General features: G+C 39.2%; 1 protein-coding gene across 1 annotated transcript in view; it reads left to right on the top strand.

The window, feature by feature from the left end:
• The window catches only part of LOC108443682 (cingulin), a 63132-nt gene that overhangs the window by 24015 nt on the left and 12141 nt on the right, over positions 1-26976 (top strand). The window contains exons 2-12 of the mRNA XM_017724483.2: positions 4565-4843; positions 9691-10315; positions 12020-12123; positions 13741-13810; positions 18028-18143; positions 18817-18949; positions 19370-19582; positions 20977-21125; positions 22752-22872; positions 24139-24351; positions 25624-25845. Of these exons, the coding sequence (XP_017579972.1) occupies positions 4566-4843; positions 9691-10315; positions 12020-12123; positions 13741-13810; positions 18028-18143; positions 18817-18949; positions 19370-19582; positions 20977-21125; positions 22752-22872; positions 24139-24351; positions 25624-25845 (2244 nt within the window). The 5' untranslated portion in view covers position 4565. The remainder of the gene's footprint in view (positions 1-4564; positions 4844-9690; positions 10316-12019; positions 12124-13740; positions 13811-18027; positions 18144-18816; positions 18950-19369; positions 19583-20976; positions 21126-22751; positions 22873-24138; positions 24352-25623; positions 25846-26976) is intronic.

The raw sequence follows: 26976 nt of genomic DNA, 5'->3' as shown, positions 1-26976 counted from the left end.
GTGACTACTCGCAGGCAATCCCTGTGTATTGGTAACATCCACTTTCAGTCAACCATAGTCACAATACTAATATATCACAGTTAGTAATAAGCATGCAGAGTGAGGCAGATTCGCACTTGACCACCAAGCTGGTAAATTTGTTGGCCAAAATGTATGAATGTGTAGCTAGAATTATAGAAACATGTAATATACAATAAGTTTGCCCCATTTTCTGTGACTGAAACAGCCTCCACTCTTCTGGGAAGGCATTTGAGAGGTCAGATGCTGATGTTGGATGAGAAGGCCTGGCTCACAGTGGGTGTTCAGTGGGGTTGAGGTCAGGGCTCTGTGCAGACCACTGCACCAGACTCATCAGACCATGTCTTTGAGCTCACTTTGTACACAAGAAAACCGTCATACTGGAACTAGGGCTGGGCGATAAAACGATAACGATAATTATCACGATATAACTTTTCTTCTGTAGAAATGTACTGCTCTGTAACGTGTTTAGTGTTGTGTTATGTGTCATTATATTGTGTGCTCTGGACTGTGACTGTATTTAGAACGCTCTTCTGTCTACTCTTGTTTATCCTTACATGGTCGTGTCTTTCTCACCTGTCACTTGTCATGTATAGGCTGAGCCTAATCTTGGCATCAGTCTTAAATCACAAATCGCGTTAAATCACAATCACAATCCTCATAACTGCTGTGCCGTCAAAAAGTCATATTTTAGTATTAGTGCATTCCCGAGCAACAAAAGTGAAAGAAAGAAGTGGGTTCTTGTCAGTTACAGCCCTGATTTAAACAAAGGTAAACTGAGGAAGCTGTGAGGCATTGGAGAGTGGGAGAAAGCGATCTTTACAGGCTAGCTGTTTTTAGCAGCTGGCTAACTTGAAACAGCGCTCTGTCACTCGCACAACATGGCAAATTGATGATACTGCAGATCAAACAGGTCACAAAAGCGCTGATTTCAGTGTCAACATACCTAAAAGGAGGCTAAATATTGTGGTTCGCCCCTCAAACTCGACTGGAGAAATCCAGTCGTCTGCTAGCTGGTATTTGAATACTGTGATATGCTCTGACATGGATGTGGTAGGACTGATGCCAGTAACGCGGTGTGATCCATCACTGACGTACTGAGCCAGCTAATGTTCGCTGTTCGTACTAAGTTGTTGATGTTGAGAAACTAAACAGTTTAGCACCGTTGTTGGCCACTTGTTTAGCATTTGTAACGGGATAGCTGAGCGCTCGTCATCAGACAGCTAAAAATAATCTATTTTATTTCTTAAATTATGACACACAAACTGCGGCCATGCTTTTCCAGCTGATAAAAACAGCTCACCAGGCACTTTTCGCCCACTGTCCCATGACAGATTTATGAAATGTTCCACTGTTTGATCAGTGTTTGTCATGTTCGGACCATAAAGGATAGTTTAAAACAGCAATTAGTCAACCAGGAAAATCAGCTGTTAGACTTGAAAGAAATCATGATTTGACATTTATCACAATATGTGATATTAAACCATATGAATTTTGTTTATCGTGATAACATTTTTGGCCATTTTGCCCAGCTCTAGCTGGAACAGGAAAGAGCTTTCCTCAAACAGTTGGAAGCATATAATTGTCTGAAATGTATTGTATGCTGTAACATTACCCTTCATTGGAGCTAAGGGGCCCAAACCCTGAATAACAGCGCAAAACCATTATCCCTCCTCTGCCAAACTTTACCGTTGGCACCATCCATTCTGGTAGATGGCATTGTATTGGAATCTGCCAAGTGCAAATTTGTCCATCAGACTGCCAGATAGTAAAGCGTGATTCATCACTCCAGAGAATACATTTCCAGTGCTGGAGAGTCCAGCGGCAATGCCCTTTACACCACTCCAGCCGACGCTTGGCATTGCACATGGCAAGCTTAGGCTTGTGTGCAGCTGTTTTTTTATAAAGCTCTTGTGCTGGTGCTGCTTCCAGAGGAAGTTAGGAGCTCTGTAGTGAGTGATTCAACAAAGAATAGACCATTTTTATGCACTGCATGCTTCAGCACTCTGCACCGTGCAGCGTGCGTCATTTTAAGACGATAAACAGCATCTTCCAATAGTCCCATGCAATTATTTTGAATTGGTTACCAGTATTGAGTTTGCCTACAGCTAAAAAGCATAAAAACTTTAAACGCATTAACTAAATGAGCAAATTAATCAATGTCCTTTAAAATAAAATGTTCATCTTATTTAGTCAGAGTTTATTTGTATAGCGCTTTTTACAACAGGTGTTGTCACAAATCTTCTTATGTAATTTCAATAACAGTATTTATCCCTGAGCCTGTTTCTCACACTGGTTTATGCTGAATTAAATAGAAGTATTACAAGATATTCCGTTGTTATATTATAACATCACGCTTTCTAATGCCCCTTGCCTGTGCCTGCCTGTTCATTGTTTTATACCTATAATTACACTATAATTATCAGTTCCCATGTATGTTTTACTCTGTGGTCAAGTTGACTTTGGCTTAGTGTGTGGCACAAAGAAAAATAATCAGGGTGTTTAAAGGAATTGGGAGCCATGTGACCAAGTTCCGGGAGAGTCTTAAGACACTTTCACAATTTCAAGTGGTCTCAGCCCACTGAGTCATGGTTTTCTGGGCATATGTGAACACATCAAACAAACTCTGACCTCTATAAACAGACCCACAAATGAAGCAGACTCGGGCTTCCTCCTGTGAGGCTTCAGCATGGTTAGCGTATATAGTTTTTTTTTTTTTTTTTTTTTTTGGTGCATTGTGAAAACAAAACGGCCTCACTCAGCTTTGTGTTTTTCAGTATGGTGAAAGAACCTTGAGGCTTATTTAACATATATAGTTACAGTCTTCTAGTACATAACTGGTGAAGAAAAATAAAAAACAAGCAGGGGTAAGTGAAATACTTGTGTTGTCCACTCAGGTCACCAAGCCAATGGTTCTTGTGGCCAAAATGATGACTCTGTGGCCAGAATAGCCGACATGTATTGTGTATATACAATGTATTTACCATTAATGAACATGTGACTAGGGCTGCACCGATACCACTTTTAGATAAAGCCATAAAAATGTATGATTAGTTGTTTGTTTGTTTGTTTTTTTTTTTGTTTTTTTTGTTTTGCAGTTTATACTTTGAATAATTTGGATTAATTCTTTTTTTTTAAAGGCCAGAATTATAGAAGCATGTTTATTGTGTGTGTGTGTGCGTGTGTGTGTGTGTGTGTGTGTATATACGTTGTATTTACCATTAACAAACTCCAATACCACTTTTATCATTCTGATAGTCACCTGATATTTGTAAGTCATATACACTCACTGAGCACTTTATTAGGAACCACTGTACAACTACTCATGCGATTATCTAATCATCCTATGATGTGGCAGCAGTATAGTGCATAGAATCATGCAGATATGGGCCATCAGCTTCAGGTTATGTATCAACCATCAAACTGGGATCTCCCGTTATTTTGACCCTGGCATGACTGTAGGTGCCAGACGGTCTGGTTTGAGTGTTTTTGTAATGGCTGATCTCCTGGGAACAGTCTTTAGAGTTCACTTGGAATGGTGCACTAAAGAAAAACATCCAGTGAACGGCGCAACCTTTCAAATCTTGAGGTGGATGGGCTACAACAGCAGAGGACCACATCGAGTCCCACTTCTGTCAGCCAAGCGTAGAAGGCCGGGACTGCAGTGGGCACAGGCCCAACAAAAGTAGTCAGCTGAACACTGGAAAAATGTAGCCTGATCTGATGAATCCTGATTTCCGCTGATGCTCACAGATGGTAGAGTTTAGTGTACTTTAGCCGCTGCAATATGAAGCCAAACTGAACCAAATGAAAGACAATGCCACATATGTTTGCGTGGTTTCCTGTACCAAAAACAGTTATTTTACATAACCATTTCCCAAACTTCTCTTTATTCCTTTGAGTTAAGCAGTTGGTTTTTGTTACTGTATCTTTATATTCAAATGAGCTCTGTTCAAACGGCTTTCCTGTATTGTGCCTCGTTCAGAAAGTACTGCAGGCTGAAATTTAACTGTGTTTACATACCTCAGCAAACTCTTATTGCAAAAAAGTGAGAGTCTAATTTTCCATCATATGCACCCTTTAAGTCTAGGCCTGCATTTTGATGGGTTAATAAGGCTGGTCAGTAGAGTGGGGTAAGAGGGCAACAAGTTTGTTGTGGTGAAATGCTGTGGGAAAGGCTTAAAGGTGTCAACTTAAAGGCAGAAGGTGTCAAATGCCCCTACTTATTTTGTCTTCACATGTTTTTGGACAGTTTGGGTAATTTGTACTTAAAATGCTGTTACATGCACCTAAAAATCTAGCGTCTTATATTTGGCTGCACATAATCCTCTTAAAATACTTGGATATGGGGGTGTGTTCACTCTTTGTTTGAACTTGCGTGCACTGACCGAGCACTAAGCACACATGAGCTAAGCGGCTCTAGGACAGAGCTTTTATTGATTTGACCATTTTTCAACTTGACCTGACCGCTGCAGTCATTTTTTTTTTTTTTCTAAAATATTTATCTGATAAATACTGTCCCTTCCTCTTTCCTTCTCTGATGCAGTATGTCTGCACCTGCGTCAGGCAGAAAGACCCCAGTGGACTACGGGGTTCAGATCCGCTTCATAAAGGACCTGCACGACACTGGAGGGGGTCACGGAGGCCAGTCTCGCCGAGAAGGCTCCGGGAAGTCCTCATCCCGATATGGTGTGGCTGTTAGAGTGCAGGGCATTGCAGGCCAGCCCTATGTGGTACTGAAAGAAGGAGAGAAAGGAGATTCATACGGAGTGCAGCTCCGAACACAGCCACACAACGCTCCTCCGCCTTACAACAGTTTACCCAGGTAAAGTACGCACACGGTATACACTAATACAGAATAGAAAAGTCAGAGACCACTCGTTATTTATTTAATTACCAGTCAAAACAGCCATTAATTAGAAGTTAGAAGGGGGGGGGCATATATTTAACAGCAAAGTGCACAGAAGCAACACCAACTAAATATAATATTAGGTTCTTTAGTATTTAGTGTGTCTGCTTGTTACCTCTATTATAGCTTCCATTCTTTTTAGGAGACTGGCTTTCAGTTTTTCACCTGCAGGGATATTTTTCTACACCTCCAAAGTTGGGTCTTAGAAGTTAGTTTAGTAGTTTCTGCTTCTCACAATCCAAGTGATCTAATTCATTCATTTTGAGATCTGGGCCCAAACAGTACTGACAACAGTGTGCAGATCAATCGGAATTAAGATGAAAGTGAAAGTAAACATATTGAAAGGGCCTGTCTTGTGAAACAGAAGGTCTTGCTTAGGTCACTTTAAGCTTAATTTGGATTTTAACACTGTGGGTCACTTTTTAACAGAGAACATCACCAGGGCTACTTGCATGTCATGTCTTCTCCAGACATGTTAAATGTGGGATTTTGGACCGTAAAACGCTCTGGGTGAGCTTCTGACCAACCAGGGACAGCCTTTTTTCAGGGATTCTGCGTGAATTACTTATTTTTCTTTGTGACTTTTGTGGTGTCAGTCATGTGAAAATAGCACCTCATAACAGAGGAAACCAATCATACAAGATATTGAGAATATAAAGCACTTACTCTAATAGGCATTAACACAGTGGCAGTCACAAAAGCATTGCTTTTTACTGTATGAATGCTTTACCTTACACATATTGGCAAAGTATGCTCAGCTGCATACTTTCTACCAGACACAATAATACATTTTCAAAAATTAGAATTCCATTATTGAATGTTTGCAGTGGAAATATGAATTATGGTTTCTTCAGTTGATTTGAGGCAGATAAACCACTTGAATGCGTCTTTATATTGCACGGTTAAGACCTTTGCTGCTTGATTTCAGGATATTTTATGAAATTATTCAGTGAAAACAACAAAGTATCTCTGTGACAGTAATGTAAGTACATAATGTATTATAAGAAAATTAAGAATCAATTTGGAATTTGGTTTTAATGTTTATATTGAGTATGATGACTGGATGAAACTAACATATTTCAAGAGGTGTAAAATAAGTAAATAAATAAATTGTGAGTTTGTCCACTCTACCCCCTTCACGGCTGAGCGGTTGTTGCTTCTAGATGCTTCCACACACTTTATGCTAAATATAGTATATCAGCTTTTACCTTCCTCACTTATGCTGTGTAATAGTATGGAAGGCATATGCTCAATGATTTATGCTACGCTAGTCTACAGTGTTGATACAAAAGTGAGTACACCCCTCACATTTCTGCAGATATTTATGTATATCTTTATATCTTTTCATGGAACAACACTGACAAAATGACACTTTGACTTATGAAAAGTAGTCTGTGTGCAGCTTATATAACAGTGTAAATTTATTCTTCCCTCAAAATAACTCAATATACAGCCATTAATGTCTAAACCACCGGCAACAAAAGTGAGTACACCCCTAATTGAGCACTGCTTGTCATTTTCCCTCCAAAATGTCATGTGATTCGGTAGTGTTACTAGGTCTCAGGTATGCATAGGGAGCAGGTGTGTTAGTACAGCTCTCACACTCTCTCATACTGGTCACTGAAAGTTCCAACGTGGCACCTCATGGCAAAGAACTCTCTGAGGATCTTAAAAGACGAATTGTTGCGCTACATGAAGATGGCCAAGGCTACAAGAAGATTGCCAAAAACCCTGAAACTGAGCTGCAGTACAGTGGCAAAGATCATCCAGCGTTTTAAAAGAGCAGGGCCCACTCAGAACAGACCTTGTGTTGGTCATCCAAAGAAGCTGAGTGCACATGCTCAGCGTCACATCCAAATGCTGTCTTTGAAAGAAGTGCTGTCAGCATTGCTGCAGAGATTGAAGAGGTGGCTGGTCAGCCTGTCCAGTGCTCAGACCATATGCCGCACACTACATCAAATTGGTCTGCATGGCTGTCACCCCAAAAGGAAGCCTCTTCTGAAGTCTGTACACAAGAAAGCCCGCAAACAGTTTGCTGAAGACATGTCAAGAAAGGACATTGATTACTGGAATCATGTCCTGTGGTCTGATGAGACCAAGATTAATTTGTTTGGTTCAGATGGTCTCAAGCATGTGTGGTGGCAATCAGGTGAGGTGTACAAAGATAAGTGTGTCATGCCTACAGTCAAGCATGGTGGTGGGAATGTCGTGGTCTGGGGCTGCATGAGTGCAGCAGGTGTTGGGGAGTTACATTTCATTGAGGGACACATGAACTCCAATATGTACTGTGAAATACTGAAGCAGAGCATGATCCCCTCCCTCCGGAAACTGGGTTGCAGGGCAGTGTTTCAGCATGATAATGACCCCAAACACACCTCTAAGATGACCACTGCTTTATTGAAGAGGCTGAGGGTAAAGGTGATGGACTGGCCAAGCATGTCTCCAGATCTAAACCCAATAGAACATCTTTGGGGCATCCTCAAGCGGAAGGTGGAGGAGCGCAAAGTCTCAAATATTTACCAGCTCCGTGATGTTGTCATGGAGGAGTGGAAAAGCATTCCAGTGGCAACCTGTGAAGCTCTGGTAAACTCCATGCCCAGGAGAGTTAAGACAGTTCTGGAAAATAATGGTGGCCACACAAAATATTGACACTTCAGGAACTGTCTCTTAGGGGTGTACTCACTTTTGTTGCCGGTGGTTTAGACATTAATGGCTGTATATTGAGTTATTTTGAGGGAAGAATAAATTTACACTGTTATATAAGCTGCACACAGACTACTTTTCATTGTGTCAAAGTGTCATTTTGTCAGTGTTGTCCCATGAAAAGATATACTTAAATATCTGCAGAAATATCTGCTATTTAAGGTTTTTTTTTTTATCTACTTTTGACTGGACTATTCATCCCAAATTGCTCGGCGTTGCTGTTCTACAGCAGACAGGAGCTTCTGGACATCAGAACTCAAACCTCCGACAGTTTTATCGCAGATCTCCGACTCATTCCAGAGATCTCCAGAACACCGGAGGCTGCACACTCTTCCCAGCCGGGCAGAAATGCACGCAGACGGCGCCGAGAACGTAAACAAAGGCGGGGTAGGCGCGGAGGGCTACGAGCTAAGCTAAAGCTTATACCACACCGGCTGCCCTTACCCAGCATTTTCCTCGCCAATGTCCGTTCTCTGGCTAACAAAATGGACGAAATGCGGCTCTCCATCACCAACGACAGACGGATTATGGACTCAAACGTCATGATTTTCACCGAAACATGGCTAAACAACGGCTGCCCGGACAACGCTATTGAGTTAGCAGGACGACACACACACCGAGCTGATAGGATAGCAGAGGACTCCGGCAAGACCAGAGGTGGAGGTTTGTGCATTTATATTAACAAAGCTTGGTGCACAGACTCTGCTACTACCGAGAGACAATGCTCACCTAATGTGGAGTTTATAATGGTCAAATGCAGACCCTATTATCTCCCAAGAGAAATAACTTCCGTCATACTCACTGTAGTGTATATCCCCCCGGACGCTAATGCTAAGCTGGCTATGAAAGAACTTTATGCAGCCATTAGCAAACACCAGACCAAACACCCTGAGGCTGCTTTTATTGTTGCTGGTGTCTTCAACCACTCCAACCTGAAAACAGTCCTCCCCAGATTCCACCAACATGTCTCCTGCCATACCAGAGGGGTCAAGACTTTGGACCATGTTTATTCCAACCTGCCTGGGGCATACAAAGCAACACCCCTCCCCCACATTGGACAATCTGACCATCTCTCCCTTTTCCTCACACCTCGATACTCACCACTCATCCAACGTGTGAAACCCACTGTGAGGACAATAAAAGTGTGGCCAGAGGGGATAGACGCTGTGCTTCAGGACCGGTTTAAAAACACTGATTGGAATATGTTCACTCACACAGACTTGGATCAGTACGCCTCATCTGTACTGGACCACAACTCCACCACTATAGACAGTGTCACCACCCAGAAACAGATCACCATGTACCCCAACCAAAAGCCTTGGATGAACCGGGATGTTCGTCTCCTGCTGAAGGCCCGCAACATTGCCTTCAGGTCGGGAGATGCACAGGCCTACAGTGCAGCCAGGGCTGAGCTGAAGAGGGGCATCAAAAAGGCCAAACACCACTACAAAAGGAAGGTAGAAGAACACTTCTCCAACTCCGACCCCCGATGTATGTGGCAAGGACTCCAGATTATCACAGATTACAAGGCCATCAACCCCTCCCCCGCCTCCTCTGATGTTTCCTTCCTCAACGAGCTCAACAATTTCTGCCCTCTGGGAGGCGCTACAGGAGCCTCCGGACTAAGACCACCAGGTACCGGAACAGCTTCTTTCCAACAGCTGTCACACTCCTGAACTCTGCCTCCTGATATCTAAACAAATAACAATGGACTGTACCCTAACACACACCAATAACACACAGACTTAAACACCACTCAACACCACTTACCGGCACTTACATCGGTTGTATATGCTGCCCATTATTGTATATACTGTGTAAATATTCTACCTGTTCATAAGTACATACTTATCCCCCTTCATATTTATAACCTGTTCATAGTACTTGCATTTCGTTGCTTTGTACTTGCGACATACGCAATGACAAAGTTGAATTCTATTCTATTCTAAATGTGGGGGGTGTACTCACTTTTGTGATACACTGTGTGTATTTGTGTGTATATATAACACAATATAGCTGCAAGCTCCAATGCTGTTTTCTGCATTTGTCTCACCCTATAGGAGAAGAGATGATGGGTCAGCACAGGGTCAGTACTTCGCCACCCCAGATGGCAGTCCCTTGCGTCGGGCTCAGTCCCATGGCTCTCTGCTGGACCGAGAGGATGGTGACAACTTTGACCGTGACATTAGACGCCCTCCGGGTGATGGACGCTCTGGCAGCTATGGCAATCTGGATGCGGGCATTGGCGTGGGTTCAGAAAGGGAACGGACAAGAGGAGGAATGCAGCGGAATCAGTGGGGAGGTTCCCACCAAATGGGACTCAATGGCTCAGTGGAGAGGGAAACCCTGAGAGGGGGGAGCGGTCACTACTCCAGCCGATCAGGCCCTAATTCAAACCAAACACCATTCAATAGACCAATCATGAGCTCTTCAGGCCAAGCTGGTAGTGTTGGAGGCTCCTCTAGGGGGAGCTCTCCTGCTCTGGATGCAGGAACCAGGCCAAATACCGCCTCGTCCACCCTCTCTTCCACTCCGTCCGTGGCTCTAAACACCTACTCTTCTCCCCCCTCCTCCTCACCCGCTTCAGCTTACAGCAGCCTGGGCCGGACCTCTGGATCCATCGCCAAGGTTGCAGCCGTCCCATCCTCTGCCGTAGCGAATGACTGGTCATCAGTGGATGCACACGTAAGTGATGACGATTGAAATTAAATTTGCTTCTCCCAGTGGATGGACCTTGTAATGGACATCAGGTTAGGGTAGCTTTCAGGTCACTCTTTAACTCCTGTGAGATGGTGGAACTCCTTGTGCTTTTTGTTGAGCTTTTTATTATTACATTTTTGAGTAATACTGGTTAAAAGAAAAATTAGCTGGACGTAGTTACAAATCAATGGGTCCATTCTTTCTCTTTGTCTTTTTCTTGTGTCCTCAGAGGCTTGAATTGAGGGTTTAGTTGAATGAAATTCTTAAAATTGTGCTTGGTATGAAAAGGCCTCACTCAATGTCAGATAGTAGATTGGTGTGCTTACAAGACATAATTCGTACTCCATAATTTGATATTTCACAGGGAATAGTCAAATTCCTGCCAGAAAATAAAAGCTTAAAAAGCGAAAGAAAGCCAGCCACTTGCTGTCGTGGGGTTGTTTGTTGCCATGGCTACATCACTGTCTCTGAAATGTCCACTTAATCGCCCTGATCAGGCAGCTCATCTGAGCAATGACAAGCGGATTAGTAAGAGCGGCATCATCCAACGGTAACTATCCTGATGGCAGATTTTCACTGTAAAGTAGGAAAGAGAACATTTTTCACATAAAGTAAATGCTTTATTGGTGATGGTTGTCTCACTTTGCATAACTGGGCTGGCCAGAAGGATGGCCATATGTTATACTAGGGTAACTATGGCCATCTCTGACCACCCCTTGGCTACGCCCTTGCGTAAATGGTGCCTGAGGCGGCAGAATGTAACTGTTGCACCATTTAAGGTGGAACGGGAAAATTCCAACAAGAAGTTGGAGGACGAGAAACGAGATTGTTTGTTTTTTGTTTATTTTTTTTAGTGTTTGACAATTTTTATAAGGAAACCAGCTGGAGTGATTATAAATGCAAATGAGTCTATTCGTCTTAAATCTCTCTCTTTGCCTTTTTGGCAAAGCTGATTGGCCATTTTGTTAGAAGCAGACTAGGTCACCCTGGCATGTTGAGGGTTCTTCATGAGATATGCTGCTAGTTTAACTGGCCACAGTCTGTCCTTGGTTAGTGATTAACAATAGCTGTAATGTTTCTCACTGGTTGAAATGGCCTCATTAGGAAGTAGCTGCTTACTGAATGAGAACAGGATGTAACTGCAGCAGATTAGAAAGTTGATCCACCAGACCTGCTCTGTGCACTGATGGAGTGTGTTAGGCTCAGACTGTACTTGGATTACAGTGTAGAGTGATGGATTACTGCCTTGTTTTGACCTTGGACTTTTGGTATATATTCATTCATATCAGCAAGTAGTGATTTTCTTTCTTCTTAGATGATAACTTGGATTTATTTAAAATAAATTGACAATAGAAAACTTTTTAGCCTGTTCTTAGTTAAACAGTGCTTTACCGAATTATATGATTGTTAGTTATTAGTTGTTATTATTAAATATTGACCAACTTTGGTAATTAAATGCAGGTGGTAGGAGGTAAAGCTCTATGATACTCACATATGGCACTTTGTAACTGAACTGATCACAGTAATGTTGTTTATCATGATAAATCTAAATTTACATCATCGTCCAGCCTTAAGCTTTAATTATAAGGGTGTCGGTGCATGCTGCATTCATACTTATTATTAATGCGTAGTTGTGCTGTTTGGGTTGAATCTCATGTTACATTTGTGGTCTCTGATTTCTCACTTCAGGTCACTCCTGATCTTCTGATGGACCAGGGTCAGAGCTCGGGGTCAGAGTTCACAAGTGAGGAGGATCAGATCCAGCAGATGATTTACAGTGTTCTACGAAAGGGGTAGAGCGTTGTTTTACTATGTAGCATATCGCTGTTGTCCGACGAAGATCTTGCATCTCCATTTTTGACATTTTTTAGTTTTTGACAACATAAAAATGCCTATTGCCCTTTATCTTGTGTGTAAATTTCCAGATGAATGGACCAAAACAAACGGCACAAAATGACCTGGGAAAAAAATCCTGGTTCTGTTGACTTACATTAAAAGTCAAGTAGGTTGTTTCCTTCTCCTGTACAGTTACCATTTTGGAGATACAAGGTTTTGTTCTGACAACAGCGATATTTAAAAAATATCCTGTCCAACATGTTAACCATGTGTATGATCGATGACGTCTGTGGGCATCCCAGGCACATCAAATTCTGAATTAAGCCACTGAAGATCAATGATTGCATTTATTCAACAAGTAACATTTGTTCTGTAGTGGAATAAACCTTGGTTGACAGGCTTGGGATTGTATTTAAGATCAGATCATATAATGGGGCCTGTGCAAAAATGTTGGCGTGTTTTTATTTTTTGACAGTATATTAAACTATGCAAATAAATTGAAACCGTGAAGAAGCATTTGAAGAAAATGGTCAGCAATTAAAAGCTATTGTGCAGTCGTATAACACCCTTGTTCAAATGACATTGTTAATTTTCTAAGTGAAAATAGCTTAAATATGACCGTTTTCTTCAAATGCTAGTGCACATTTACTTCTATTTATTTGCATAGTTTAACATACTGGGGAAAAAATAAAACATGCCAAAATTTTTACACAGGCCCCATTTTAGGATATGATCTTAAATTTACAAAATAAACAGTAAGTGAGCAAATGAGCATTTCTATGATTTTATTTTTTTTTCTTTTTTTCATCTGATTTATTATATTGAGCAAACAAACAGTAATTGAGTAATTGTGTCAGTATGGTTTTGGCCACAGGCTTGCATGCAGTCTCGTGCAAAAGTTTGGACGTCTTGTTCATATGATGTTTTGTTGGTTTTTCTAGGTGAAAATAAATGAACATGTCATTTTCTGCTAATTTTAATGCAGTTACTGTTTATTTACTAAATGTAACATCATATTTCAAAACAGGGCCTGTGCAAAAGTTATGGGTTGTTGTTGTTGTTGTTGTTGTTGTTGTTGTTGTTGTTGTTGTTGTTGTTGTCCCCAGTAATGGATCAACAATGCTAATTCAGCTAACGCATAAAGGATGCTTATGTTCACTTGTTGGCATCATCTTAGCAAAAATGAACAAAAGTACATTGTGTAGCAGCCGTCTTCAAGCTTTGTAAACATCCATTTGAAATGATTTGATGTGGTTTGAGGCAAGCATGTGTTGGTTTGCTAATTAATACACACTTAAAAAGGTGGTTTAGTTAAAAAAAAAAGCAAAAAAAAAGCTGTATATAAAATGAACACTTTGCACCATGAAAGCCTTCTTCAGATTGATGAGGAATATGTTTTATATGCTTCGTGTAAAGCCTGTTTGAAAAGGGTTTTATATAGCACCAAAATGCTCCTTCTGTTGTTACAGGCTTAACATCGTAACAGTAGAAGAGCCCTTTTTGCTGCTATATAGAAATTTGAAATGATTTAAAGCTGTACTGAAGAGCTTGCTTCCCATCCCTGTTGTCTTTAGGAGCAGTGAGAGCGATGCTGCCATTAAACGGAGAGCTCGCATCATCTGTGATAAGATCCAGGCGCTCAAGGTACCCGGCTTCACTTTACACCCTGTAACATTAACTGGTGCAGAACCTTTTATACAGTCACTCAGGAAGCACAGCGTCCTATTGCGTTTTCATATATAAAGAGCTTAATCTGCCGAAAGCCTTGGGTTCACTACGCAGCTTTTAAACTCTTAACAGATTTTAAAAAGACTGGGTATCTTGCACTACCAGACTGGTTTTTGCTGAATGTTTTTGGGCGACTGAAATATTGACCATCACGCACTAAATGATTCGGGATCATACAGTACTCAACTATTAAGCTGCTGCTGAACGGAACTCGCTGAACTTGAAGACGTGCAGCTGCTACTGCTGTTTTCTTTGCCGTTTGCTCTGACACAGTAAAGAAGCAGCAGGTAAACATGTTTAAGTGAGGCTCATGGATTTAAAAATATCATCAGTGCTGTACTGAGTTTTTAAATGTACAGAAACTCAGCTCATTAAAAAGCTTTGCTCCATACGTGAGTGACTTTTTTCACCATTTTCACTTGCTGTGTTTTCTTCTTCTGCACTTTTTTGTTGTCTGTCCGTTTAGGTTGAGTTGTTGACCAGTTTACACTAGATTACACTCCGAGTCGGGTCAGAAAACTCAAATGTTTGATAAACTCTGACTGGTCTATAAGGCCAACAATCTGAGCATGTGCCCCTCGTACAATACTCAATTCTCTCTCGGACTGTCGACTCTGACCCAAAAATCTGCAGACTAGAGCCAACAAGCACAGACTCGGCCAGACTGAGAACCGGAGCTACAATGGGTCGTGTATTGTAACCCCGGCTTAAGCCAAAAACCTTATGTAGAAAACATATTAATAAGAACATACTTTACGTCTGATTTTGTTTTACTGTTTGTTTGTTTTACTAACAAGAAGAGAGGTTTGAGATTTGAATTCTGTTTTCAATATACACTCATTTACATTTACATTTATGTCATTTTGCTGACGCTCTTATCCAGAGCGACTTACAATTTGATCATTTTACACAGGTAGGCCAAGGTGGTGTTAGGAGTCTTGCCCAAGGACCCTTATTGGTATAGTGTAGGGTGCTTGCCCTGGTGGGGGATTGAACCCCAGTCTACAGCGTAGAAGGCAAAGGTGTTGACCACTACACTAACCAACCACCACGCATGTTCGGAAGTTTAGAATCACTTTTCATACTTGTTATTTATATACCATAACTGATCGAATCCATATTAAATAAGCTACACAAGAAAAGGTACTTTCACACAATTTCCATTTTATTTTTAAGTATATGTAATCATATGTAATTATTATTATTATTATTATTATTATTATTATTATTATTATTATTATTATCATTATCATTATTATTATTATGGGAGTTTTTCTACTTGGAGATGTATGGTCACTTGAAACACTGTTGAAGCATTATGGATATTATTTTTATTGTAACTTCATGCAGAGAGTGTAGCTATAACAGTCACACAATAAACCGTATGTTCATTGTTATCTTGGTAGGAGATTCCACAATAAACACATCTTCAAGGCCTGTCAAGATCGAATGGATCAAATTTTCTCACATGTGCAGTTCCAAACTGTCGTCGTAAGCCCCACTTTCACAGACGTGTTATGATGTGTGGATCATAGACACATTCGTTCTGGTTGTTTTACAACTGTTTCTATTTGAAACTTTCGGAAGAGTCAGATAAACAGGCCGTGTTCGTGCCAGCAGAGCCTTTCATGTAGGGGTTAACCATTTAAGAGTTTTACAATTTTACAATTTACAAATTAACGACTTATTCTATTGATAAACTGACTTAACATGTTCAAATCATGACTTTTATATTTTTTACAAAAGTTATTAGCACCTCTATTACTAAATCTGTGCCAAATGACGTTGATTTATTGTGAAAATAACGCATTCTTTACAGTTTGTAGTCCTTTATGCTTTATGACAGTATAAAAAGTAGATATTTCATGTTTTACCTTTTAATTTTCATGATTTAGTTTTTGTACATTTTAATTTTTTTTTTTTTTTTTTACAAAAGTTATTATTTGTGCCTCTTTAACTGGCGCTGCTCCCAAATGTACAGTCATATGCAAAAGTTTGTTAATGTTAATTTATTAAGTAAAATAAATGAACACATCCTTTACACATTTTAGTGGACAATTACTGTTTATTGCTCAATTTAACAATTTGGAAAAGAAAAATAAAGCAATAAAATGTGGCATGTGCATATATTTTAATATCTTTATTTTTATTTATTTATTATTACTATTTTTTTATTTTATGTTAAACCCAGCAAATAAATAGACATTGTGCACTAAAATATGCAGAGAAATGCTTAATAATGTTTAGTTTAACATACTGGGGAATAGAAAAACACAAACATAAAATATAAAAGGTGCCATAACTTTTGTCCTTGCATAATTTATGTCCCCAATATGTTACATTCAGAAATCAGCAGCTTGGGAAAAAAAGTAATTGTGCATTAAAATGTGCAGAAGCGTGTTCACTGTAAATGTGTTAACATTTTTTTCACTGTGAAAATCAACAAAACTTGACATTTGACCAGGGATGTTCATACGTTTGCATATGACTATATAGCAGCTGACTGATTTACATTTAATAAATTGTGTACATTTAGAAAATTCTATGCTTTTAATTTCTTGGCTTAAGCGTCACTTTAAAGTAGTCTTATCTATTCCTCCCAGAAGAGTGTGAAGCATAAGAGCTGATTTTTATATTTTGAGCCTTCTGAGATTCTCTCTGGCCAAGCTGGCACGGAGTTGAGCTCACAGGCGGGCAGCACTGAAACGGGCATCACGTTAACGGCTGCTGGCACGTCACCCTACTCTATAATGAATTGGCAGCGGATCCAACAGCACTTTTAACAGCTGAGCCCAATTTAGAGTGAGTGCAGCTTGGAATGCATCCTATCCAGAATTCTCTCACTCACTCGCACACTCACTCGCACACACGCGCACACACACACTAAATAAGCTTTTAGTTCTCCAAGTAAATAGTCTTCCCAGTAAACAGACACATTGATGTATGAGTTTCGAATCTTCACACAGTCTCTCTTAACACACACAGAAGTGACTGGAGTAAAGTGCAGTGTCTTGCTGTCTGTGAGGATTAAGCACTGGCCTGCTTAGCATATTGAAATCGAAAAAGGGGTGCCACACAACTAATGGCTCTGCTGCTTTAACCCCTTAAACGGCAAAGTCTGAAGATTAATAGCTAAATAAGCCTGTAGAGTTGAAATGGTTAGGCCAAAAATCACAGGGGAGGGGGTGGTTCTGGTTCCATTGACCTACATTAAAATTAAAGTATGTTTTTTTTTTTTTTTTTTTTTTTTTTTTCCTCACAACCTCTCCAAGTTAAAAACTTAAAATATGTATTAAATTCAGATATTAAGTCATTTAATAACTCGACATCTGTTAGAAATAAATTTCTTGTTTTGAAAATGGTTGTATTTGTGACCTCGCGCTTGTGAGTTCATGGGTTGCTCTTCTCTATAAAAGACATTCACAGATTGACCTGCGTGCTAATAGCTCCCCCTGTGCAGGCTGCTAAATGTGCACGAGTGAGTGAATTCCAAATGCATGTACTTTGTATATATTTTTTTTTAAAAATACAAAATGTATAATAAAAGAAAATATAAAAAAGCACACGTACACATGTCATTACAGTGGTGGCTTTCTTGACCTTCAGCTATAGATACCTATAGACAAGAATGAAGTAATTTATTATATTTAAATAGTTTAATCAGAACCATCAGAATACTTACGCTGTATTGAAAATGCTTAACATTTAATACTGAATTTACTTTAAGTGAGCACCAATTTGTGCAGGCATGTATTGTAGCATATGTATTTCTAGATTTTCTTTTCATGTAAAACACAAAGAGCATTGTGGGTGAATTCCACTGTGTTATTTTGAGCGATTACCCAGATTGTGATTTGTAAGTAGAGCGAAAGAACACAAGCCTATTATGTTTCCCAGTGGCTCAGGACTATGATAACGGCACAGTGGGATTATGGACTCTGTGGGATAATTAGGATGTAATCTATCTTAATCTGGTAATTTGATGTTGCTTGCTGCATTTAGGGCATATGTGAGTTTGACTACTAATCTCTGCCTGGCTAGCCTGATGGCAGTATACTATTACTACACTTGTCTGAAAAGATCTTTTTACAGTAGTAATAGGTCCAGTGTGATAATGTGGTCTCCATTCACAGGTAAACAGACCAGACTCGACTCTTAAAACACAGCTTGAACAGAGTCTGGATGAAAATGTGCATCTCCAGGAACAACTGAACCGGAAGAAGACTGAACTTGATCAAACGCACACTGAGTAAGACACACACACACTTTTTTTTTTGTACAATGTGAGGACATGGGTTATATTTATGTCCCATACAGTACATACCGTGAAAAGTTTGGTTATACATATATCCAGTCGTCATTTAAACAGTGTTGATGAGTAAAGGTGATATAATTTGACATTTGACACTTTAATATTTCTGTCATCCTTTATATTATTGAAATGGTAACGCTTTCTATGAATGTCACGTTTGTAAGCATCTATAAACACATTCATAACATGTTAAAATGCGTTCATAAGGCATCATAAACATACATTTTAGTGACTGTGAGTATTTCATGAGGTATACTTACTTTTTCACATGACTATATACATATGTATAATCAATGTGGGGTGGAAAAAAATGCTTTTCCTACATTTTTAACATGTAATTGGAATTTTTTGACCATTGATTTTGGTATACCGTTGTGAAATGTTAACATTATGCAAAAAGCAATATGTAAATATAAGTACTTATATAAAATACTATGCCCCAGAAATATTGGATATCTTTACATATCTATCAATACTATTGTTATGTCCCATGTATGTTTTACATATATATCTGCAAGTAACTATTATGAAACAGACACACACGTTTACATGCTGTTTGTTCATGATGAGCAACTGTATAATATGATCTTTGTGTGTGTTGTCCTCTCAGGCTGACTCAGCTGCGAATGGACAGAGAGAACGCTGAATCTCGGGTCAGACAGCTGGAGGATCAGCTGGCGGGGCTGCAGGAAGAGCTCAGGAGAGAGACGCACAACAGAGCACAGAATGACTCTATAGAAGCGGTACATACACACAGTTACAAACCCACTGACATGTTCTGTAATATTCAACATGAGTGCTTTTAACCTGTGCACAGAGAAAGTAATACAGTCGGAGATCAATTTTTTTAATAACAATAACAATTTGCAGATAAATGTATGAAATTATTTAAGAAAAATATGATGAACAGAGCGCTAGAACACCAATATTTATGTAATAATAAAATAACATCCAGAAGAAAATCACAATAAAATTTGTATCCAAAGGGAAGTTTTAATTCTGTTCACTTTCAAAATGGTTTAAGTATAAAATTTGTGTAGAATGTAATTATGATAAATTTATCAGTTATAATAAAAAAAAAAATCCAGAATCAATTTAAAATTAATATTAGAATTTAAAGTTAAAGTTTTTTTTTTCTTTTTTTCTTCTCACAATATTTGTAGGAGTTGCTGGCCCTGCGTACTGAGCTGGCCGAAGCTGCAGCGCTGCATCAGAAGCAGGACGACACTCTGAGACAGAGGGAGCGAGAGCTGACCGCTCTGAAAGGCGCACTGAAGGACGAGGTGTCCACCCATGACAGAGAGATGGAAACTCTCAGAGAGCAATACAGCCAGGACATGGAGAAACTGAGAGCCAGCATGGAGCAGGTGTCACAGGTATGTGCTCTGGAGTGGGCGCTGAACCGGTATAACAGGGAGTACCAGTACTATGTTGCATCATAATATGGATTTTACCAGATTGTGGATACTGTGAAAAGGCTAAAAACTGAAGTACAAACAGCCCTGCACCCAAAAAGACATACATGAACTCAGTCAGCAGAAATCATTTTTATAAACTCAAGAAGAGAGCATTATAGGCCTCATCACTAAATGCCACATGCAGTATGCTCCTGCGTTAAGCAGTAGCTGAACTTGCACAGCAACTTGTTTCCAAACTGATTTTTAGCGATAAAAATTCCTCTCATAATGATGTCATTTTCAGCAAAACTATTGTTTTCTTTGTTTCACATTGGAACAGTTACATGAGAGGTCATATTTCTCTGCCGTATTGAGCTGTTTCCAATTTCCATTTCGAAAGGCTGTAGTCCTTTCTGGACCATCTGTTTTTAGGTCAAATGCTCTTTTTTTAACATTTGTTTTAATGTTGGTGAAAATCTTTAAGTCATGTGATAAGTACCCTCTACATCGTTCAAAAACTACTTCACCTGCCATAATAGACGGTGTTCATGAGCTTCTTCTGGTGCAGATTATGGTGACTTGGCTTGCTACACTGTTAGAAATAAAGGTATTGCGTAGGTACATTTTATGTTCATCAAGGTATAAACAATGTCAATGTACCCTCAAAGGTCCAACAGTGGTTTTAGGGTCCTTTTGTGTACCTTAAAGAAGTTTTTCTCAGTGTAGAAGTACGTATTTGTACCTTTTCATAACCTTTATAAAACAGAACAGTGAAATAAAGTGTGGAGACGAGACGGGGTGTGTGGAGTCAGTACAACTTAGAAAATCTCATTTAAATGGTACAGATATATTTTCTGACTGAAGGCACTGAGAGTACCCAGAGACAGGAGGGGTGCTGCCCCAGTGACAGTTTCGTAACGTTTGTTCTGAGAGTGTAATAGCGTTCCCTGCTGGAGAAATTTCAAACTGTAAGCAGTCTCCAAAGCTATCGGTTTCTGTCACACACTTCTTAAAGGAATCCCTAATTTTTCATATTTAGCAAGCTTTGTACATTAGTCCTCTCTAGTTCTCGCTCAGCTCTTTTTCTCAGCACTTTTACGCCTTAATACCGGGTTACTTATGAATCGTTGACCTCCAGACCTACTTCTCAGTTCAGCTGTATCTCTCTAACCATGCGTTTGTGGTGAGGGGAAATGAAATTTATGCTTTATTTTTCCCACAATGTAGGTTTTTGCAACATTTTCAAGTATTGGCTAATGATTTACTTGCCAACAATTAAATGAAAAAAAGCTGGAATGGCTGAGCAAATGGTGCCGTTTCCTGTGTTTTACTGTATACCGCTCTGTACGCTCTCTCACACTCATAACTTTCAGTCGCAGGCAAGTATAGAAGCAGAGCGTCAGCGCGTGAACTCTACAGTGCGTTCACTACAGCAGCAGCTGGAGGAGTGCAAAGAGGAAGGAGACCACTGGAGAGGGCAGTTTCAGAGCACCAGAGAGGATCTCCGTAACACCAAACAGGAGTGAGCAATGTTGTGTGTGTTTGTTGTTGGGATAGGCTCCAGCTCCCCCTGTGACCCAGTAGGATAAGCGGTTTAGATTGTGTGTGTGTGTGTGTGTGTGTGTGTGTGTGTGTTTGTCAAATTTAAGCCTTTAAGGTTGATGCTGAAAGTCTCTTTCTGTTATTTTACCTACTTTTTCCCAATAATAATGTGATTTTGGAAAGTTCTTGTGTTTGTTTGATGTCTAAAGAGAGGGAGAGCTTAAACACATGAATAGGAATATGTCACTCATGAGTCGTGCTTACTAATCTGAGTTTCCTGATTTCTATTCTAAATTAAAAAGAACAAAAGAAAACATCCAACAAGAAAGAAGCCTTGTGCATATTTTATACAGTGGTAGAAAATGCAGTAGCACACACGAAGCATAGATTCTGTGCAGTGAAGTTGATAAATTATTTACTTTTGCAAGTGCAAATATAGCTTTCAAATTAATTAAGATTTATTATTCGCATTGTTTGACAGCCCTATTTGTTTTCCTTTTAATGCTTGTATTTGTATGTGTGTGTACATAGAGAACAAACATCATCTTTTAAGCATATATTCACTCCCTGGAAGTAGCATTTGGTAGATTAACATACATTATCTATTTTTTTTTGTTTTGTTTTGCTACATTCTATACACTTGGCTGGTGCAGAAAGGAGCTGGTCCATCAGAAACCTGAGTGAGAAGCTCTCAGACTACCTGAAAGAAACCCATAGTGTAGCTGTAGAAGTATGAATGTAGAAATGTCATTATTGATTAATTGAAGGTATCTGAGTTGATTCATTTAGGACTGCCCATTGTAATGATGTAATGTAAATGATTCAAATGAATCTTTTTGATGAATACGAATGGATCACGTTTTCATTATTAACCTTTTTGTTAGCATTGAAATCACTGAGTAAACCGATTGATTTTTCTCTAATTAAGAAATATCAAAGTAGTATGATGATGTGCTAACATGCACTTCATATTAAAGTCAGCATCCACCAGTTTTAACAATATTCTGAATGAGCCCTCCAAATAATAAGTCTTTAAATAGGATAGCCTATAGATAATAGTTAGATTTTAAATGCATCCACCAGTTTGTAAAGCATTTAATTACATTTTCTACAATAGTAAAATGCCGCTTTGTTCATCCACACAACCATCTCTCCGGATATAAATCATAATTGCTTGGTTGAAAAATGAATTGATGAATCAGCTTAGTGATTCGTTTGCTGTTGGAATGATAATCGGGTGTCCTCAGGTTGGCAGATTGAGGATTCTCCATAAGGTGGCACTATTAACACAAAGATTTGTGTTTTTTTTTTGTTTGTTTGTTTGTTTTTTGACCTTCGCTGAAAGAGAGGAAACCCTCACCAGCAGGATCTTGTGGATGCATGTATTTTGTTCGCTTGGTAGCACTAATGCTGACCAGTCAGCGCTCAGTAGCACTAATGCTATTCAGTTATGAATATAATTAATAATGACAGCCCTGCTACTCTGACTGGAGGTGCACTCATTAGAACATTTTTACAACTGGGATGGAGTTCAAACTGGATCTAGCATCTGATTCATAAACATTGATGGTTCTGTATTTTATTAGTTTGTGTGTGTGAATTTTAGGCTTCTGCAGGCTCGACTAGAAAAAGAAGAGTTCGAAGAGGAGCTGAAGGAGCTCCAGGAGAAACTGAACTCGATGAAACACCAGATCCCCGACGTCAAACAAAGTCAAACGCTCAACCAGGTACTTACAAAGACACCTCAAATGAACATCTGTCACGAAATTTAAAGGAAAACTCTCATGTTTTTCAGCCTAATATCTATCTGTCTGTATTTATTATACCATCACTCACCACAGACAGTAACTTTGTGTCATTTCTCTGTACCTAAAACACAAACCTGATGACTGTGAACTCCTTTGTAATAGAAGGTTTGCGGCAGTTGCTGAATCCCATAAGTAATGATTTGATACGTCACCACATAATATGAACTACAACCATTACACAGTAGCTACTATGAGACAGATGTGATGTCTTAACAAAGGTGTTTTTCGTGACTTTAAAACTGCAATGCAGTAAACAGAGTAGTTCCGCTTAGGTATCTATGGCAGTTAGGCAGGAGCTTGTGAAAACATTGCCCACAATACTCTGGTAACTAGTTCCATGAATGAATTATGGATTTATTACCATGCAAAACTTTGGAATAACTGCTCAAAAATATGATTTTCAGCCATTTCCAACCAATTTCATTGCAGGTACATGTATTAAATTATTCTAATAATAATACGTTAATCTAGTACAGCAGCTACATATCCCATATAAATAAAAATAATGCATGGACACGCCGCCTTAACGCATGGGATCTGGAGCCTAATGCGTGACCACGACTTCGTAAGGCATGGAAATGAGAGAATTAAGTCGTCGCCACAAGATCATGCCTTACTAAGTCATGGCCACACATGAGGATCTTATTCCCACACCTTACAAAGTCAGGGCCATGACTGAATTATCTTTGTCACGTTATTTTTATTTATATAGATTGGCACCAGCAGGGCTCTGACACTAGAAAGCTGTCAAGAAGTGTCCAGAATGAGAAACAAACATTATATTGATAAATTAGTTCAAATAAAATGAATATCCAGAACATCCTGAAGTTCAAAAATCTATAAAAATGAATGTAAATGGATCATTTGTCCTTCATTAACATTGTTCACCAAATTCTTGATTTTCCTTAATTAATGTCTGAAAACACCTTTTGGCAATTTGTTTCTAATATTTAATTTGTAATATTTAAATGATATTTAAATATTTATCATTCTATATAACATAAAAATGGGCACATGATTCCAACTATTTGAATATATTTACAGCTTAAATTCTAAATACTTTAAACTGAAGACTTCCACAACAATACATGTTTTACTAAAATTAAAAAAAAAAGTTCCCTGACACAATTCTTTATTATACACAATCATTTTTGGTGTATGTTTTTTTTGTTGAATGTGTCACAGGAGCTGGAGCGTTGCCGTGCCAACCTGAAGCAAGCCCAAGCTGAAGTGAACAAACTAAAGGGGGATCTAGACAAGAAAACAATGGAGATTATTTCATTAAAGAGGACCAATCAGGAGCTGGATGCAGAGCAGAAATATGAGATTGATAGGTTAAAGGACCAAAAGCGGAAAGACAGAGAGGAGCTGGCGAAAGTACATGAGAAGGCCAAGCAGGTGTGTTTCAATTAATGTTGCTCTCATCACTGAAATGACCGATTGAAATGCCCGTTGATGACGCGAACGATAGCCAGATGAATACCTGCTCCATAATGATGGCAAATCTGAATCAAAATTTCAGCTTATTTATGATGAAAAGCACCAAGGTAGTAGTATGTATGATCACTTAACCACACTGGGTTTAATGCTACTTGCAGTCATCTTGTTTCAAAGAAAACCAAGGCTTTCAAAAATACTGGCTTCACTGCCCAGTCAGCTGTCCAGTCTCCAGCGTACAAGGCTAGTGCTCCTTCCAAATATAATGCCTGCAGCGTGTTCCAATCATCAATTATTTTGCCATTCTTAAATTATATACAAGTCTTCAGCTGTGTATGGGGCCTTTGTTTGTTTTTTATTTTATTTTATTTATTTATTTTTTTGGTGTTGGTGTGTTGAAATAGTCATGGGTGTTCCTGAAAAAGACGACACACAGAAAGCAGAATGTGTTGCTCAGAATACGTTCAGTGTTAATTGGGCTTTCACAGATGTGCAGGTTACCCACTAATATCCCTCCTCCATACCATGACTTTTGAACTTTATGCTAGTAACAATCTGGGTGATCCTTTTCTTCTTTGTCCTGGAGCACAGTGTCCATTTATTTCCATAACCAATCAGACAGGTCGATTCCTTAGGCCACAAAACACGTTTCAACTGAGCATTAGTCCATTTTAGAAGAGCTTGAGCCCAGAGAAGGCAGCAGCGTTTCTGGATGCTGTTGACATGTGACTTCCACAAGGTCATGGGTGTTCAGTTTTTTAGCCTCACTCTGTATTTTTCCAGATTTGCTGATGTTTCTTCTGATGATGTTGTGCACTGTACAGTTTAAAATACCTAAAAAATCCTTGCGGTTCCTTACTGAGGAACATTATTCTTAAACTGTTGGATTTTTTTCCTGATGCTTTTTGGCTAAGTGTCGAGCCTCAACCCATCCTCACTCATAAAGGACTAGGCCTCTACTGTATGCACCCTTTATGCCCAGCATGATTTCATCACCAGTTTATTAATTTTTTTTTTTTTTTTTTTTAGCATGAAAAACGATATTCCTAGTCTTAACTGTCCCTATCCCAACTTTTTTTAAATGTGTAACAGGCATCAGTTTCATAAAGAGTTTATGTTTACAAAATCATCATATACCTCGTGTTTGCACTGCTTTCATTTAAGTACAGGCCAAAATAGAATCATAAAAGAGCTTCATTAACATCTTTGTACTCTGTCGCCCCCCTGTGGTAGCTGGCTGATCCTGCACTGGTGGAGTCTTTGCGTGGGGAACTGAATGCTGTGCTTGGGGAAGCAGAAAAGCTCCGTAAACAGCTGCTGTCGGCAGACAAGGAGCTGCAGAGCGAGAGAGACAGAGTGAACTCCTCACAAACACACATACATACTCTCACGCAAGAACACAAGGAGCTGGAGGAGAACAACACACGCCTGAAGGAGAAAATAACGCGTCTGGAGGTGAGGGGCTGCAGCTGTCCTGACCAAGTAAATAGCGCTGCTGTCAGAATGAAACCTCCTTCCTAAATGATAAATTTACAGGAGAAGGAAAAGCCTATTTTATTTTTAATGTAAGTCAATGGAACCACATTTTTTTCCAAGTAATTCTGGACTATTTCCTTTGGTCCATTTATTATGAAATTAACACACAGTGTAAAGGGAAACAAGCACTTTTAAATTTTAAATACTAAATAGAAACTGTAAATACTAAATATAAGAGTTCCCCAAAACCCAAATTTTATCCTAACCTGCCACTGACCTTTCAGTTTTAATTGTGATTTGGTTTTTTTTTATAATTTCATTATGTATTTTTTTGCTGAATTTGTCCAAAAAAAAATTTGGGGCTGGGGCTTGGTGGTGGTGGGAGTAGGTGTCTGTGCAAAAGTTATGCAACATTTTTATGTTTTACTTTTTTCCAATATTTAAAACTCAGAAAATAAACTCATTGTGCATCAGAATTTGCAGAAAACCTGTCATTTGACCAGGTGTGTTTAAAGGAGTGCTTTTTGATTCTGGAGATTGATTGTTGATATTTGACCTCAACAGCAAAACAAACACACCCCTAACTTCAGTGCTCCTTCAGAAGTTCCGCCCCCCAAATTCATGGACCCGCATTGTGGAGGCTAACACACTTTTTTTAGACCTTTGTGGCCACAAAACCCTTCACAAACATTGTACAGAAAAATACCATCATATAACTTTAGGGTGAACAATGACACACACACACACACACACACACACACACACTCACACACACACACACATATATATGTATGTATATAACGTATATGTATGTATGTATGTATGTATGTATGTATATGTGTGCGTGTATATGTATGTACCCAATAATTTGGGGCTTTTTATAGGAACCAGTAAATCCAAGCAATCTTAATATCAGCAGAATTTCAGCTATCAAACAATACATCGGTCAGTCCATAACACACTTGGAACGCAGCCTGTAGAAGGTGTTCAACTCTTCTGTCGTTCCTCTACACTTGTTTGACCACCAAGCCTAAGTTCTATCTATGGTTTGTAAAATAAAACAAATTCAATAAAAAGAATCAAACGAACTAAGAAATACGAGAAGACTCT

The sequence above is a fragment of the Pygocentrus nattereri genome, chromosome 3 (genome assembly GCF_015220715.1).
Source record: "Pygocentrus nattereri isolate fPygNat1 chromosome 3, fPygNat1.pri, whole genome shotgun sequence".
Lineage (NCBI taxonomy): Eukaryota > Metazoa > Chordata > Actinopteri > Characiformes > Serrasalmidae > Pygocentrus > Pygocentrus nattereri.
The sequence above is the reverse complement of the archived record's forward strand: the minus strand, read 5'-3'. Positions and strand labels throughout refer to the sequence as shown.